This window comes from Typopeltis vanoorti, chromosome 17 (genome assembly GCF_054136105.1).
Source record: "Typopeltis vanoorti isolate ZY-2024b chromosome 17, IOZ_Tvanoo_1.0, whole genome shotgun sequence".
Lineage (NCBI taxonomy): Eukaryota > Metazoa > Arthropoda > Arachnida > Uropygi > Thelyphonidae > Typopeltis > Typopeltis vanoorti.
In genome coordinates, this window is record NC_143565.1 from 82,185,037 (window position 1) to 82,203,849 (window position 18,813).

General features: G+C 37.0%; 1 protein-coding gene across 3 annotated transcripts in view; it reads left to right on the forward strand.

The window, feature by feature from the left end:
- Patronin (calmodulin-regulated spectrin-associated protein patronin) overlaps positions 1-18,813 on the forward strand; it is a 358,788-nt gene that overhangs the window by 126,586 nt on the left and 213,389 nt on the right. For all 3 annotated transcript variants that reach the window (XM_090407071.1, XM_090407073.1, XM_090407072.1), the window contains exons 10-11: positions 5,750-5,820; positions 13,025-13,136. In XM_090407071.1, coding sequence (XP_090263197.1) covers positions 5,750-5,820; positions 13,025-13,136 — 183 coding nt within the window. The remainder of the gene's footprint in view (positions 1-5,749; positions 5,821-13,024; positions 13,137-18,813) is intronic.

Genomic DNA, 18,813 nt, shown 5'->3' on the forward strand with positions numbered 1-18,813 from the left:
ATCAAAGCTGACCTTTATGTCAGTGTGTTGGAGTGTGAGGTTTTCTGTGGTGACTTTAAAGTGAGCTGAGCTTTTTTATGTGTGAATCAGTATTGTCAGTATATTGTGAGATCACTTTGGCCAATTTGTATGTAATATCATATTTTATTTATGGATTTTTGGTAGCCCATATATCTGGAGGGAGGGTAAGAGTTAATTGGCTTTCATTTATTAGTGATATTTTTAAGAAGTCTGTGAAGTGCTCTGATCTGTGTATTGGTTGGGGTCATAGTCTAAAGGAAAGTAGGTAGAGCAATCTCTAAGCAAGGAGGCAAGCCTACCTGTGTCATCTTTTTGGTTAAAAAGCTTGCCTCCCTGCTTAAAGATTGCTCCACCTACTTTCCTTTAGACTATGACCCCCCACCAATACATAGATCAGAGCACTTGGAAGCCCATGTCCTCCTCTACTTCTAAAGAAAAGTAGGAGTAGAGGAGGTCATGGGCTTCCAAAAATCCATAAACAAAATGTGCCTGTATGCTCCATTATGGATGGTATTGATTCACCCACATACAAATTGGTTGCCTTTCTTCAGCTTCACTTACATAGGCACTTACACTGGGTAAGTACTGTGTGCACATACCATTGTTCTGTGTTCCTTCCCTGATGATGGCAATTTGAATTTGCCAAAATATGGAAGTATTAATTAAAAGTTATTGTAATTAATATTCAGTAAATGTAATTTCCTCAAAAATAATAGTTATGAATAGCCAAAATATAAGCCTTTCTACCAGTGTAAACCCTTAGTACATTAATATTGGGTGTAGTTTTTTTTTTTTTTTTTATGTAGCTAGATTGAAGGTTTGTGGGTTTCATAGTTTGTCTGATAGGTGCAGCAGAAGTATATGATAGAAACATATAAAGTACTTAAGAGCTTTTATTTAGTAGATGCTAAAGCAATTTTCCCATACATGATTAGATGAGAGAGAAAAAGAAGATAACCTAGGAAGTTGTTTAAAGGAAGCATGGCCATGAGGACTAGAGTTTTTACTTACAGGAAGCAAGATTACCTGAGAATGGTTATGCCATTTGGTGTTCATTTAAAACAATCTTCAGAATGTAAATTTACAAGCAAAAAAAAAAAAAGAAAAAGAAAGAAAGAAAGAAAAGAAAAGATTTCAAAAAAGCTAGATATCTTAGTTTGTATTCTTCTACTGTTGTTATTAAAATTATCAAAGTAGACTGTGGGAAATATGATTCTCATTCTATAATTGCTGTTATACTAGAAAAAAATCTGAGCATGGTTTTTATAAACTGGTCACTAGGAATGGAATTATATAAAAAAAAAAAAAAAAAAGTATATATGAAATCACTACAGGTAACCCTCGTATAATGCAGATGTTAGGTTCCATAGAAATGCCGCGTTATACGAGACATAGATCACATAGAAAAAGTAGGGTTAGGTTCCGAAATCGTTTTTTTTTTTTTTTTAAATTATATAAACAACAATGACATATCCAACAAAAACAATATTTTTATTTAATTCATGTAAGTTAAGCAAACATAAACTATGACAAATATGTAGTATAAAATTATAAAAATTAAAAATTGTACATAAATTTCATTGCGCATAATACATAAATGTTTTAGACACAATAAAATAAAGCGCATATTTTAATCGTCATCGCTGTCTTCAGAAATAACATTTCGTAGATGTTCTTTAAGTGGCCGGATGTCGTCACCACTTGAAATCTCTTGGACATCATTTGGATAATTCTCATTGCATACTTTGGCTGGTTTAGTCATCAAGAAGTCAGTAATAAGACTTTGCTTTCCACTATGTTGCAATTTTTTATTAAGTTCATAATATGGCACTAAACAAATATCCAATTGTCTCTTGAATTTTCCTGAGCACTCCATTGAGGGATCATTATCCATAAAATAACTTCCTAACTTTCTTGCCAAGTCCAATCCTTCTGCCAATTTCTTTAAACTGAATTCTTTTACGGATTCATCACAATCTGAATCTTCAGCAGAACTTTACCTGCTATTTGGTTCGACGCCATCTATTAATTGTTCCAGTTCCTCATTTAAATCTGTTTCTCCATCAATTAATTCACTAATTTTGTTTTCAACCACATCGCAAAAGCCCTCTCCACCAAAAATGTGTGCGACGTTTATTATACGACGTAGCTCGGAATCCACTGTTCCATTACAGCTTCAAATTTTGTTCCATTACAGCTTCAGGCCATATTTTTTTTCCAGCAAGCATTCAACGTAGAGGGTTTTAATTCCTTAACGGACAGAGAAATAATTTTTACACAATTCAATATTGAAAACTCTTTCCACGCTTGAGGCAGTGTCATGTTCGGATTAGATTCCATTTTTTCTAAAATTAATTGAAATGTTCGCCAAATATAATATGACTTAAATGTTAATATTATTCCTTGGTCGAGTGGTTGAATAAGTGAAGTAGTATTAGGCGGCAAAAAAAGTTATTTTAATATTCGGATGGCTTAAATTTGTTGGGTGGCCTGGTGCGTTATCTAAAATTAGTAGAATTTTGAAGTCCATGTTCTTTTTCTTTGTGTAACTTTCTACATCGGGTACAAAACACTTGAAAAACTAATTTTCAAACATGCTAGCTGTAACCCATGCCTTTTTGTTGGCCTGCCAATAAACAGGTAGGATGGACTTGTCGAGCCCTTTCATCGCACGAGGATTTGCAGATCGGTTAATAAACATTGGTTTTGTCATGTAATCACCTGATGTATTACTACAAAACAGTAGAGTAATTCTATCTTTGAAAACTTTGAATCCAGGAGCTGATCTTTCATTTTTCGAAATATAGGTGCGTTTTGGCATTTTTGTTTCTAATATAACCCAGATTCATCCGCATTGAACACCTGGTCTGCACTGTAACCACCTTCTTTAATGATTTTTAAAAGTTCTGCTGGGTATTTCTGGGCAGCTTCAACATCTGCTGATGCTGATTCTCCCTGGATTTTAAGATTATACAAAGAAAACTGCTTTTTAAAGTTTTCAAACCAACCCTTACTGGCAGAAAATCCATGCTGAGAGATTTCTTCTGAAGAATCTTGATCAAGTTCTTTTAAATGTTTATAAACTTTGAGAGCTTTTTGCTTAATAAGGTGTCCATCCAAAGGAATTTTCTTTTGAGTGTAATCTTCTATCCAAATCATTAGAGATTTCTCCATTTTTTCTATTAGAATATCGCAAACACGAGCAACACGCTTTGCACTTACCGTTGACCCAGTAATAACACTTTCTCGGATTTTATGTTCATTTTGTTTGATTGTTCGAATTGTTGATTCATTTAAATTAAGAGTCCTTGCAACAACTCCTGGTTTTTCTCCAATTTTCAACTGATCCAAGATTTTAATTCTTTTCTTCGAGAGAAATGAATTTCCTCTTAAATGTTGGTTTTTTCTCTTTCGTTGCAATTTTAGTAGCCATTACAATAAAAATAAACTTTTACATAAAAGCATTATATATGTATGTAACTCACCAGAAAATAAACTGCTCTGCTTGAGAATAACACATTTATGATTTTAAATGTGCTTTCCTGGCAGAAAACGAAGACAATTTTCAACAATAAACTTTATACAGTAAATGCTAGTGGCGAACCTATGGCATTCATGCCAGAGGTGGCACGACTGAGAATTTTGCTGGCACAGCAACGATTTACAGGTGATATCCTTTTATACGCTTATAAATTATTCAAGTTTTTTTTAATTGTTACAATACATACAAGCTGAATTTTGTTTTACACAAGACAGCAGCCATAAAGACATGCATATGATTGATGCGGTATTAACAAAAGATCGCGCGACCCAAAGACAAAAGCAACCAATAAGTGTTGAGTTGAAACACTAATTCTCTTCATTCGAATTCCATAACATCTGAAACTGTCATAACAACATTCACTATTAGTTTTAACACATTCACAACAGGGTGTCACTTATTGTTCCGATGGTACTTCTCATTACTGACTGGCTCAACTCACACAAACGTTTCAGCCCTTGGTTGAATTTTATGGCTTCTTGTTTGCGTTTGAGGTGGCAGGCGAACTCACACATTCATTATATGGCATGTTTCAATTCTTGGTAGTCTTTTATTTTAAGTTAGCCTTTGTGATCTGTCATAATGACATCGAGAATGTCAAATGCAATAAAAAAACACTTATTTCATAATTGAAAAAATTGGACAGTAGTTTTTAGTTAGATGCTGTGTTTCGGTGCAACATATAGTTTTGCTTAAGTCTATACAGCATAGTTTCTGTGAGAGGGGATTTATTAGTTAGCACCGTTTTTATTCCATCTGTTTCTAATTGCACTATTTGTTGAGAATGACACAGACTGCAAAAGCCCTCTGTACAGTACCTTATTCAGTGATACAATAAAATTAAATTCGATACTTATAACTTCTTGCGCGATATACGGGCAGACACAAATTTAACAAAGATGAAATTTGATTTTTAAGTCCTGCAGTGAAAAATATGAAAAAAAAAAAAAAAAAAATTTTTTTTTTCATATTTTGAAAAAATGCGTCCATTGAGCGCATATATATATATATATATATATATATATAATGTTAGTGCCAAAGTCCAGAATCTGGCAGTTCATGAAATGGCTGGAAACCACCTACGAGTAAAGGCGGAGTCTGTTGGCTTACTTGGGAAAAAGGATTAAAACCTAGCTTATAAAATTGCTTGGTATCTTTAACATAGTATATACCCAAGGTAAAAAACTTTCTACATCTTACTCTCATCCTGAGATTTTTATTTAATAAGGTCAAAGCACCTTGTGGCAACTTGTTTAGGTAAAATTTATAAGCTATGCATTACTTCAACCTTGGCATTTTTGGGTCTGGCTCCCACTGATGAGACCTCAATAAAGGTCGAAACCAGTCTGGGTAGTGGCCCTTACCTTTAATGCATAGCATCATACATCTCCGCAAGGGGATGTGCTTTGCATTAGAGAAAATACTAAGTAAAGAGCTTACTTTACCTTTATTACGAGTTGCCTCAGAACTATGTTCAGGCCCAAACTTGACTGACTTGTCTGTTTGCTTACTTGGAAAAAAGGATTAAAATCTAGCTTATAAAATTGCTTGGTATCTTTAACATAGTATATACCCAAGGTAAAAAACTTTCTACATGTCTAAACATGTTGAAAATTGTCATCTAGATGGCTGGTTCCAAATAGGATTGTGTAGTTTGGTTTGTTATAGCACAAGAGTGTTACTGCGAGTGTTTTGCAATACTGATCGTGTTGTTTTTATTTTGTAAAATAACGTAATGGCTTCAGCTTTGGAGGAAAAGGGACAGAATATTGAAGCGTGTAGTCCAACAAAAGCATGATATGAAAAATAGTTTTAGGAATGTGTTTTACTTTAGCCAACAGTTTCTGGCCATTACTAAAATTTGCCTGCCACAGTCTAATCTAATCACGCTAATCCAAAACATATGCAGCACTAATTCCTACTTTATTTTCATCCTTAGTGAAAACACATGAAAAACTTTGTTTGGAGAAATTTATTCCATGAACAAAACTACTCATATAGAATGTTATTGCATTCATTGTGTTTTTTTAAACTATCCATTAACTAAAGGTTTATTTAATCTTCTGTATCTTATATTTATCAGCTGAACATTCTGCAAAATCTAAACTTGAAGTTTTGTTGCTTGATAAAATGCACTTTTCATTATTTTCTTATGTAAATTTCATAAAATTTCCTATGTAATTCTAGTTCAAATGGAACCTCAAGAGAGAGGATACCAGGAAAACACACCATTGAGCATACAAGTAGAACAGCCATGGGTAAGAATGAATTTGTTTATTTTCTTTATTCACTTTCCTATTTCTTCTTTTAAATCACAAATTTGGCATTTGTTGTTTAAGAAAAGCAGATGTTTGCTTGCACATGTACCAAACAGTAACAGTTGTAGTAACCATACTTCATTAAATTACTTTTATAGATAAACGTTCTTTTACTGAATTATGGTTGTCTTAGCACTTATGCAGCATCTTAAGCAATTGGCTAGTGATCAGGCGGAAAAAATGTTCTAGAAATAAAATTCTTTATATATCATGTGTTGTTTACAATAATTGTATTCAATCATCTAAAAGATCCTTGATTACATGAGCAAGGCAAAATTGATTCTTGTTTACATAACATTTCTTGCTTTTATTATTATTATTATGGTCCCTCCAGAGAGTCAAAAGACTCATCGAGGGAAGGCACCTATTCTATAGCTCTCTATCTCCACCACTCAATCCATCAACTACAGTGAACCGCAATTACCATCATCATTTACACCAATGCCATCTACCACCCACTACCGCCACTAGTATTTTCACAAACATCCATGCCCACAGTGGGATTCAAATCTGCAGCCTTTTGGCTGGAGAGCGGATATGCTAACCGATTGGCCAACCATGCCAGCTAGCAGTTTGATTGGTTTGTTAACTGGCCAAACTTCTAGTATTGCCAAGAACATGTTTACTGCAACCATGTTCTAGGGACAGTTAAATTGAGAGTGACATCATTAATCATTCACACATGATTCACTGTAAGGAAAAACTGGGGTTTAGAAGTTTATTCCATTTTGATATGCTGTTCAGATATTCCCATCAAGCCTTATCCACCTTTCCTAATATGAATAAAAATTATTGTATTTGTATTCAGATTTCTGGGTAATCTCAATAATTTATTAATTTTAGTTACTGTATTTAATTTCTCTACCTGTTAGCTTTCCCAGTAATGATTAGTTAATACTCACATTTATTATCCTCAGCTAGGTAATGTAGCTTAAATGTATTAAAATTAATTTCATTAAATGTACTTTCTAATTTCAAAATATCTTCGAATGGCCATATTGTTAATTTGCTGTACTACATAACATTGCAATAATTTAGTCAAGTAAGTTATATGGCCAAAAACTTAGTATTAAAAAAGCTTTTTTAAAAATGTTATGCTGAGTGTAGCAAGTCTTTGTTATTGTAAACCCATTCATACATAAACCAATTTATGTAAATTATTGTAAACCCATTCATATGTTATGTTAGTGTCATTGGAAAACAGTTTTTTTTTTGGGGGGGGGGGGGGTTGATCACTTTTAGTTAGCAATCTTTAGAAAATCGAAGGAGGATACTGTTCCAAAAGACAACAATAGGTAAAATGAATGAAGAGAAAGAATATTTTACTCTGGGTTTAGAATGGAAATAGCAGCTACATGTGTTTTAATAGATTGCGAGGAGAGTAAGGAAAATGACTGATGCCAGTTCTGATTAATAGGAACTAGGCAAATATTTGTAGAAAATTCAAGCAGCAGACACTAAAAATCTCTGTAAAAAAGTGGAAGTTAATTGGTGAGAGATGGGTCATTTTCTCCTGCACCAAGTCAAATATTTTCATATAACTCTTAGGTGCACTGTCCCAAATGTAAAAGCATTATTCAATGGTTGGAGGGATTTATGATTTGTATAAATTTGTTGGTAATGCTTGATCAGTAAACGACCATAAGATGAGAAATTACTCTAAATTATTTAGAAATAAGAAGAGCAACTATGTGAGCAAGCTGTCTTGGCAACAGGTCTGACTTGTATGCTGAATTACCAATAATAACCTTATTCAGCAACATTATCTTGCTTCTGAAATTAGTGAATATTGACTAGAAGCTTAACTGAACTTTATTCCAATGAATGAATAAATTTCATTTTGTACAAGGTTTATCTTGAATTTGAAATGTTAATGAAGGTGGAACTCTAATAAGTGCTTCTAACAGTCGAAATAACAATGATACCCTTTGGAATTCAAATCCCATCGAGAATGCAAGATGCATTCATAAGCTTTGGAACTCAAGGTGAGTAAAGTTTATGTGGTGATGACTGAATTTTTACTCTTGGAAACAGATCATGAGTTCGATTCCTACCGTGAGCATAGATGTTGGTTTATAATATTCCCCTATTTCTGTTACTCAACAATCAGCTTCTTCATTCACTACTCACCTCAGTTTTCTCTTTTCATCTCAAATGTTGATTTGTGTATATATTCATTCTGAAATTCCATGTTACAGATGGCAACAGGGATGATATGCCAAAAAAAAAAATCATTATTTCCAGTATTTCATCAAAGTTAGAAGTGTTCCCTTATAATGCTAATTAGCATCATCAGAGAACAACATAAAAGTAAAGATTCATACGCGTACTGGAAGTTTATTTTGCATTTGGTTAGACTATAATAAATTTAGTTTAATCCTTTATCCAAGTGTAAGCAAACAAAGTTTGCTCCTGAAAATATCTTCAGGACTGAGGTAAGGTGGTGCAACACCAGGCAACTCCGAGCAAAGGTGGACCAAGTTCTCATCACTCCTTGTCTCAGTATCTCCCATAATGCAAAGCACATCTCCTTACGGACATGTATACTGCTATGCATTAAGGGAACGGCCACTACCCAGACCCATTTCAACCTTTATTGAGGTCTCATCAGTGGGAGGCAGACCCAAACGTGGAGATACTAAGGCAGAAGCAATAGGAGAGGTCATATTTACCTATAGGAGTTGCCAACAGATGTACCACCTTATTATTGAATTACTCTGGATTTAGAGAAAGATGTTGGAAGTTTATTTTGCACTTGGTTAGACTATAATAAATTTAGTTTGATCCTTTATCCAAGTGTAAGTAAACAAAGTTTGTGCCTAAAAATATCTTCAGGACTGAGGTCAGGTGGTGCAACTCGCAGCAAAGGTGGACCAAGCTCTCATCACTCCTTGTCTCAGTATCTCTCATAATGCAAAGCACATCTCCTTGTGGACTGTATACTGCTATGCATTAAGGGAAGGACCAAGGTGGTACACTGGTTGGCAACTTGTATAGGTAAATATGACCTCTCTATTGCTTCTGCCTTAGTATCACCACTCTTGGTCTGCCTCCCACTGACGAGACCTCAATAAGGGTCGAAACTGGTCTCGGTAGTGGCCCTTCCCTTAATGCATAGCAGTATACGTGTCTGCAAGGAGATGTGCTTTGCATTATGGGAGCTACTGAGACAATGAGTGATGAGAGCTTGGTCCACCTTTGCTGCGAGTTGCCTAGGGATGCACCACCTGACCTCAGTCCTGAAGATATTTTCAGGCACAAACTTTGTTTGCTTACACTTGGATAAAGGATTAAACTAAATTTATTATAGTCTAACCAAGTGCAAAATAAACTTCCAACATCTTTCTCTAAATCCAGAGTAATTCAATAATAAGGTGGTATGTACACCTGTTGGCAACTCGTATGGGTAACTATGACCTCTCCTATTGCTTCTGCCTTAGTATCTCCACATTTGGGTCTGCCTCCCACTGACGAGACCTCGATAAAGGTCGAAACCGGTCTGGATAGTGGCTCTTCCCTTAATGCATATCATTATACATGTCTGCAAGGAGATGTGCTTTGGTTTATGGGAGATACTGAGACAAGGTGTAATGAGAGCTTGGTCCACCTTTGCTTGGAGTTTCCTGGTGTTGCACCACCTTACCTCAGTCCCAAAGATATTTTCAGGTGCAAACTTTGTTTGCTTACACTTGGATAAAGGATTAAACTAAATTTATTATATTCATATTCGTAGGCACTACATGAGTATGTGAGACTGAAATAGAGAAACAAAGTTGGACTTAAAGTTCTAAATTGCACCACCTAGTTGACTTGAATTGGCCCTTGGCCATTGCACTGATGGTCTGAAAATGGGCATTTTCCTAATGTAAAGCAGTTTTATGTACCAGATTTGATGAGGTTTAGTTACTTTTTTAAAGCAGAAGCAGATTCCAGGAATTTTGCCATAGCAAATGCATAGATGTATTTTTTTCAGTATATCATCCTGTAGCAGAAATCTTGATTTTGTAAGTCCTGACAAGCCATAGTAGTAGTGCAAGATGTAATCTTTATTCTTGAAGATTTTGCTTTCCTGTCTCTTTTGCCATGGACACATGACAGCTACAAGGTACTTGGTGGATACCAGCAGATCTAGGGGCTGTAGCTGATCATAAAGAGAATGAATGCCAGTTCTTTGTATGACATATCACAATTTAATTCCCGGAACGTCCACATGAGTAATTGTCTTTGTACATGTTTTAACTAATCGTGCATAAACCTCAAGCCGATAGAGCCATTTGCTAGTTGACTATTGCACAATCAATAGAGATCTCCATGTAAACTTTGGAGCAGTGTGTTAACATCAAATTTTGTGTGAAAATTGACAAAACTTCTACTGAAATGTTGGAGCTGTTGAAAGTGGCATATAGTGTGGATGCTCTGAAAAAGTCAAGTGTCTTTTAGTGGCATAGATTCAAAGGTGGGCGAGATGTGACCAACAACCCAAGAAATGCACAGCCAAAAACAAAAATGATGAATGTAAATGTGAACAGAGCGTGAGATTTGGTACAGTCTGACAGACGATTAAGTGTGTGATTAATGGCTGAGGAATTGCAAATGAATCGAGAAACGGTCAGGGTAATTTTAAATGAAGAATTGAGTATGCGAAAGATTTTCAAAGTTTGTGCATCAGATCTTGATAGACGAACATAAGCAGCGTCAGCTTCAAGTTGCAACTGATCTTTCTGCAAATAAGCACGTTTCCAGAGTAATTACTGAAACCTGATGCTTCCAGTATGATCCTTAAACAAAATGCCAGAGCATGCAGTGGGAAAACCCCCGAGTTCACCATGTCGGAAAAAAGCACGCATGTCATGTTCACAGTTCAAAACCATTCTGGTGTGTTTCTTTGATCACAAGGGGATAGTCCGCTATGAATTTATTGAACAGGGACAAATGGTCAACCAACAATGCTATGTAGAGGTGCTGAAAAGATTATGAGATTCTGTTCGGAGAAAAGGACATGAATTATGGCCTGACAAGTGGATCATCCATCACGGCAAGGTGCCAAGCCATAGTGCATTCATCGTGAAAGAGTTTCTGGCCAAAAAATCGATTACTGAATTAGGTCATCCTGCTTATTCACCCGACTTAGCTCACTGAGATTTCTGTCTGTTTCCAAAATTAAAGACTGCACTAACCCAATACACAGTTTTGCAGATGACAGCACACTACATTCCTCCCTTTCATTTGACAAATCCTACCCTACACAACTCACTTCAACCCACAGGACATCAACCACCACTGCCCTTAATTCCGACCTCCAAGTGATCCTCCGATGGAGCTCAGACAACCTTGTCAACTTCAATGCTAGTAAAACCCAGTTATGTCTTATTTCTCACAAAAAAGAACCATTTTTCCCCGCATTGTTTTCAATAACACTCAAATTCACAGACAAGACGAAATTTCTCTTCTTGGAATACCTTGACATCAAGCTTCTCCTGGCATAAACACATCACAACCATTGCATCCTCAGCTTCCAAAAAACTAGGTTTCTCTTTCGTTCAAGATGCTATTTCACCTCTAAACAGCTGTTAACACTATACAGTTTTAAATATGCACAAATCTGCCCACCTCTCACATCTGGAGTGGGGCTCCAAAAAGCTCCCTCAAAATGCTTGACTCAATACAGAGGAGAGCAATTAGACTAATAAATGACCCATCCCTCACCAACTCCCCACCCCCCACCCCCACACACACACTTTCACATAGACGGTCTCTGCAATCTGTATATTCTATAAATACTTTCACGGGAAAGGTTCATCTGAAACAGCATCAATAATTCCCCCACCCTGTACTAAGTCCATTGGAACACGTACAGCTGCTGCCCAACATCCTTTTACAGTACACCTCGAAACCCACAGAACAAGTTTCTTCTCCTCCTCATTCATCCCTGCTACTGCAGTACTGTGGAACAGTCTTCCCCCTGATGTATTTCCCAAGGAATACAATATACAGGCGTTCAAATCAAATATAAGCAAGTTTCTCCTTTCACAACCCATCACCCATATACAGTACTAACGTACTATAGGTTGACCAGCCAGCCTCCTGTATATGGGCCCAACATTTAAAAAAAAAAAGGACAAAGATTTTATGATATCGCTGTCCAGCATAATGGAACTCAAGAGTATTCCAGAAAAAGAGTTCCAGGCCTGTTTCCAAAAATGGAAACTCCATCTAAACCAGTGTAGAAATGCACAAGGGGACTACTTCGAAGGTGACAGTAGCCACTAATGTATTGTTTCGAACATAGGTTTTTCACAGATGCATTCTGAGAATTAAATTGCCACACCTCTGTATATGAGGTGTGGTGATTTTAGGATTTTTTAGGATTTTTGCAAACTTTCCAGAAGAGTGAAACATATATGTAGGAATGGTGATATATTTACTGTAGTCTGTTTGGAGAGTGGACTTTAGGAATTAATATTTTTCGTATCATGTTTTGTGAAGGTGATCACTTTATGATTTCTATTCTGAAGATGACTCTGGAACTGAGCTGATAGACTGTGGTTAATTGGCTTTATCTGTGTAGTTAATATTCATTATGGTTGTTAAGCATGCTGCCTGATGCTGAGAGACCAGAATTCATAGAAGGAAAGACCAAAAAGAGAGTTGGGCAGGGGGGGGGGGGGGTTCACTATAATATGTTATAGGTTAAACTTCCTCTCATGTAGAATTTGCTATTAACAAAACTAATACTTTTTTTTTTTAATGCATAATTCTAGTCCATGCTAAAACTTTTGTGCCAGTACAGTCTATTCTCACTCAAGATAACTTCGAGGGACAAACAAATAGTTTGTTATAGTGCTAGTTTGCTATAGTACTCTTTCTTCCTTTAGAATAAATGTGTGCCTAGAGGGCTTCATTTGGGAGTTTTTTTGTAGTTTGTTATAGTTAGTGTATTTGTTATAATGGCATTGGTTACAGTGAGAGTCAATTGTACCATGATATATCCATATAGAAAGGTATATTTAAATTTTTTCAGTATTGGAAAGCCTTAGTGAAATAGGTTTTATTATATATTACATATTTTTCTAACATTCCAATGCAAATTAATTTGCTGACATGAAAAATGCTACATTTCTTTTATTGTGGTTTTTCTTTGTAGGCAATGAGAGTACACAGTTGTCACATTTACGTCGTACAAATTCTGTGAATCTTCCCCATCCCAATAAAAAAATGAATATGTTTTTATCTGGATTATCTATAGGAGACAGAAGGTAAACTTCCTTAACAATTATGACATTAAAAAAAGTGAACTTTATACACTTTTGTTATATAGTAAATTCCAGGATTTAAAAATTTTGTGTTATTTAAGGTCAACTTGCTTATCTTGTGATAGTACTTGTGATATTATGCTGTATTTACCTCTCTGTACCAAGTAGCCCATTTCACATTGAATTACATGTGTATCTGTGGCAACCTGTTCCATACTATATAGGCAGATGTAGAGGAAAGATTTTGATTTAATTTGATTTTAAAATGTGGTGCAAAGACATCAAAACGTCGTACTACACCATGATATGTGTTACAGCGGCACATATGATAAATGGTTAGTAAGACAATCACAAGCATTCATGCCCTTGGTGGGATTCGAACCCACAGCCTCTTGGCCAGAGAGCAGATATACTAACCACTTGGCCAGTCAGGCTAGCGCAGAGGAAAGAATGTGTGTGTGCATTGGTGATGGCTCAAGGTTATGGGTGACATATATCATCTATGGGGGAGGTCACCTATATATGTGACACAATAATTTTTGTCTGGGAAAGAGCAGGTTGAGGTCTAAAAAAGCACTACATAAATTATCATTGGAAGCATTAACCACATTAGGTGAGTAATTTAAGTTTCACACTTCCTGAAGCTGAACAAATTTTTTGGAAACATCATGGTTAATATTGTAGAAAGTAAGGTACTCTTTAAGTTTTTTTTAAGGTACTCTTCATCATCTCATCTTTTTTATACCCTCTTTTACCTTGCGGTGTCGAGGGTTTTATTAATCAGACCTCAAACCATTCCCAGGATAGGGTGGTCAGCCCTACGCCCCAGTGTATCCTCTGTCCTGTAGTGTTGAGTTCTCAAGGCCGGTTTGCCTGCTTTGTGGGATGAAAAACCCCAGGATAAACTGGGAAAAAAACTCTGCTGTCCACACCCAACACCTGCTAACTTGACTATGGCTGAGGAAGATCTTTCAGCTCCTCACGTCACGGCCGGGAATCGAACCCAGGACACTCCTTCCCCAGGCATATGGTTGCAAAGCGCACAGCCACTAGGCTAACAGCACGAACTTAAGGTACTCTTTAAGTTTTTTTAGTATGGACAGGTGTAGAAATAATCATAATTTCCATTTACATTCAGATGGGAATTCTTATTAATTTTGATTTTCATAACTACACGTTGTCAGTTGCTACATGCATGATTAAAGATTGATATATTTAGAAAATGAACAGTTCATTAGATTAAATTGTACTTACTAGAAATATCAGTGATTTTATTCAGTTTCCTGAATTTGTAAATGCTATACAGTAATACCTGGTTTTTTTTTTGTCTCGAAAGACACTTTTCCCTAATGACAGTGTGGCAACCATTATTAATCCTGCTTGCACATAGTTGACTGCATGTGCATAGCAAGGAAATTATGGGAGTATTGACAGTTGGACTCTGAGAGCATCAGTAACTATGTAACCAAGGAAGAAATAAGAAGAGAGAGTAAGGAAGGGGATGACAGGATTTGCTTTGGAAAGTTTGCATAAGACTTTACAATTAGAATGAATTTAAGAATCTTTATACATATATATATATATATATATATTTTTTTTATTTAGTTTTTCTCCCAGACAGTATGGATATTGGCAGTTTATTGGAAGCATTTAAAAAGAAAAACTGAAACGATGCAGTATCATAAGAGTTCAAAGAATAAATAGGATAGAAGTGAAGTGGATGTGCAGTCTGATTAAGCAAGAGATGCTTAAGGGTGGGGGGGAAGTTTATATGGCTGGAATATCATGTGCATAAGTATGACATCAGTTATGAAAATATAAGGGGGGCAGGCTTGAGAAATGGTTGAGAATAATAATTATTATTATTACGGGCAACTCCAAGGAGTCAGACTCATCGAGGGAGGCCCTGAACATCATGTTCAGAACAACTATTCAGCATCCACACAGTATCTATCATACTTTGAACTCATTCACAGTCATGGCACCCACAACAGACACTGGCAGCTTATTCCACTCTCCAAGCAAAAAACCTAGTTCTAACACCCTTGCCAATCACACTCTTGCCCAGTTTTCATGAATGGCCCCTAGTTCTCTCACCACCAGACCTGTTCTGAAAAATTTCCTATGAATTAATCTTGTAAAATCCTTTCAGTAATTTGAATGTCTCAATCATATCACCCCTCTTCTGCCTATCAACCAATTTCTGCAACCCACAGATCTTCAACCTGTTCTCATAAGGTTCATTGCATAGACCAGCTATCATTTTGATCACTCGCCTCTATTGGATCCTCTCTACCTCCTCACCATCAAGAAGAAACCCTGGCAATCTGGGCACAGTAGTCAAGATAGGGTCTTATCAAGGCTCGATAAGGAGGACCAATAACTTGCTTGTCTCTGCTCATCAAAGTATTCTATCAGTAACCAAGTGATCTGATGAATTGATTTAGTCACTTTTGCAGTGCCCCCTAAACTTCAATTTCCTGACCTCGTCAATCTCCTGGAGCACAGTTCCACCAATGCGGTATACTGCTGCTATTCTTTTCACCCCAAAATAACCTTACACTTTGCCACATTAAACTGACATTCATTCTCTTAGCCCAGTCTTCCAATCTATCCAAATAATCCTGCAAAATTTTGACATCATGTGGATTCACTATTGTTCTACCCAACTTTGCATCATCAGCAAACAAATGAACAGTTCCTCTCAGATCCTTTCCTATATCATTGATGAACAAATTAAACAGCAGTGGTCCAAGAACAAAACCCTGCGGCACACCACTAGTCACAGGCATTCTTTTGGACTCTACTCCTGAATAAACCACTCTCTGATATCTCTCCATCAACCACCCTCCTATCCATCTCACCAACCCTGTATCCATCCCCATATGCTGCAATTTACTGATTAGAATTCCATGTGGTATCCTGTCAAAGGCCTTAGCAAGGTCCGGCAGTATCACTGTAAACCCATTACCCTTATCCAGTTCAGCTGTCACTGTGTTATAAAACGTGAACAAGTTACTGAGGCATGATCTACCCTTCACAAAACCATGCTGTCCCCCATACAGTATCCCATTATCATCTATCCATTCCTGTATTTTTCTCTTGACTACTTTCTCCAAAACCTTGACAACGACTGCTGATATGCTGATCGGTCGGTAATTTGCAATAGCAGTCTTGGAGCCTCCTTTATGCAATATTTTCCCCTCCTTCCACCCCCCCCCCCCTCTCTCTCTCAGGACTAACCCAGATCTGAGATTCAAATTAAACAAAATGGTCAAGGGCACTGACAATTTTTTTGCTTCTTCACGTAAGATCCGAGCTGGTATACCATTCAATCCCACAGGTGTATTCACATTGAGGTTTTGTAATAGACTATTCACCTCCATTTCATTCACCTCAATTTCTGTAAAAGCTATTGGTTTGGTTCCTTCATTCCTGCAATATCACCGCCTGGATGATATACTCTTGCAAAGTGCTTGCTCAGTGATTCCACTATTTCAATTGATTCAGTTACCTCCCTACTATCAGCATTCCTTAAAATCATTCTGCCATATACATTTTTTCTTTTACTTACAGCATATCGAAAAAATTGTTTGGGATTCTCTTTAACTTGCATTGCTAATTTCCTTTCATAATCTGCTTTTGCTTTTCTTACCAAACTAGTTACCCTTCTGGCCTGTGCTTTATACTTTTCGTTTGCCTGCAGGTCACCTTTCTCCTAAAATTCCCTCCACAGTTGTTTCTTTCTTTGCAGCTCAAGCTTAATGGGGTTATTCATCCATTTAACCCCACTTGATTTACTATCCAGACTCTAGGTATGCAGTCAACCATTACCTCCTGCAAACGCTTCTTAACCACTTCCCATGCATTATCAACATCCAGCCTTTGCAGTTTTACATGCCATGGCACTGAACCAAGCAATTTCCTAAGCTTGTCATACTTACCAGCCCAGTAATTCCACATGTACCCTGTCTTAATTGAAAATTTCACACATTTAATCACCTCCCAGGTCAAGACCTTATGATCACTCTCACCAATTGGTGGCAAAGTGGTCATATTCATTACAGTCTAATTCTCAGATGCAATTACTAGGTCGAGCACTCTCAAATCCCTAGTATGCTTCATTACATGCTGTCTCAGGTAGTTATCCCTTAGTAACTGCATAAAATCCATTTCCATAATGTTTTTGGCAAAAATTCAAATTTCACCCCTCCCCCAGCACCACTATTCATTTCAGCTTTCCAAACTACACACTCTTTAACTCCTTTTAACCCAAGGGTGGCATTTGTGGGTAAATCTGCTCGGAGCTCACCTTACCAGAAAGTATCCAACCTAGAATCCCCACTTTGACCTTCTTTGGTTGAAAATATCCCTTCCCAACTCTGTCAAATTCATTTCCTTTCTCTATCAATCCCCTAATGCCACCAACCCTTCTGAACTCTTTTAATTTCCTCTCCTTAAAAATTTATTTTCTCCAGTCCCACTTTCCCAACAGCAAAATCATCCTCCTAGGAGATTTTAATGTCTACCACACCAACTGGCTTTCCACCTCCGGTTGTGCAGATCTTGCAGGCAGAGATGCTGAAAATGTTTGCCATCACTAATGACCTTACACAACTTATTCACAACTTATGCCAATCAGAATACCAGATAACCCAAACCACTCCCCAAACACCCTAGATTTCTTCTTCACCAACAACCCTTCCAAATACACAGTGAATGTAGTAGACACCTTAGGTAATTCTGTTTGCCATCACTAATGACCTTACACAACTTATTCACAACTTATGCCAATCAGAATACCAGATAACCCAAACCACTCCCCAAACACCCTAGATTTCTTCTTCACCAACAACCCTTCCAAATACACAGTGAATGTAGTAGACACCTTAGGTAATTCTGACCAGAATCTAGTGCTCATCTCCTCCTACATGCAACAACACAGCCACTCCCATACAAGAGTAGTAAGTTTGGCATTATAACCATGCCGAGTGGGACAGCCTCCGAGATTTCTATGTCTCATTCCCGTGGTTGGATTATTGCTTTTAGCCTTCTAACCCAAACATATGCACCAAACGTATCACCAAAAGAATCCTCAATGGCATGGAAACATACATTCTCCTCATTTCTCTGAACTGCCATTCCCTAATACATCAAGAACCCCCATCCTCCTTTAGTGCTTATACTCAAGCCCAAAATAGATAGAAGAAAACTATCAATGCTTCCAAAACAGAGTTCCAAAGAGCAAAAAGCAGGAAACTTGCAGCTTGTCCAAACAGCAACCTAGCCTTTTGGTCTCTTGCCAAAGCAGTTGGATGTAACTTTTACCCAACACTATTCCCACCCTATCATACCCAGATGGCTCTATTTCATCATCACTCACAGAAAAAGCCAATCTCCTGGCTTCACACTTTTCTTCCAATGCATGCACAAATGACAATGGCAAATGCCCCAAACTATTCCAGATGCCCAACATACAATGCCCCATATATCCTTTTGCCAGAAAGAGACCAGAAAAATACTGTCCGAATTAGACACAAAAAAGTCTCCTGGCCCTTATTGCATTCCTCCAATTGTCCTGAAGGTTTGTGCACCAGAACTGACTCCTATTCTGTGTCCCTTTATATATTTCCTTACTCCACTGGTATCTGTCCCATATCCTGGAAATTGGCCTATATTC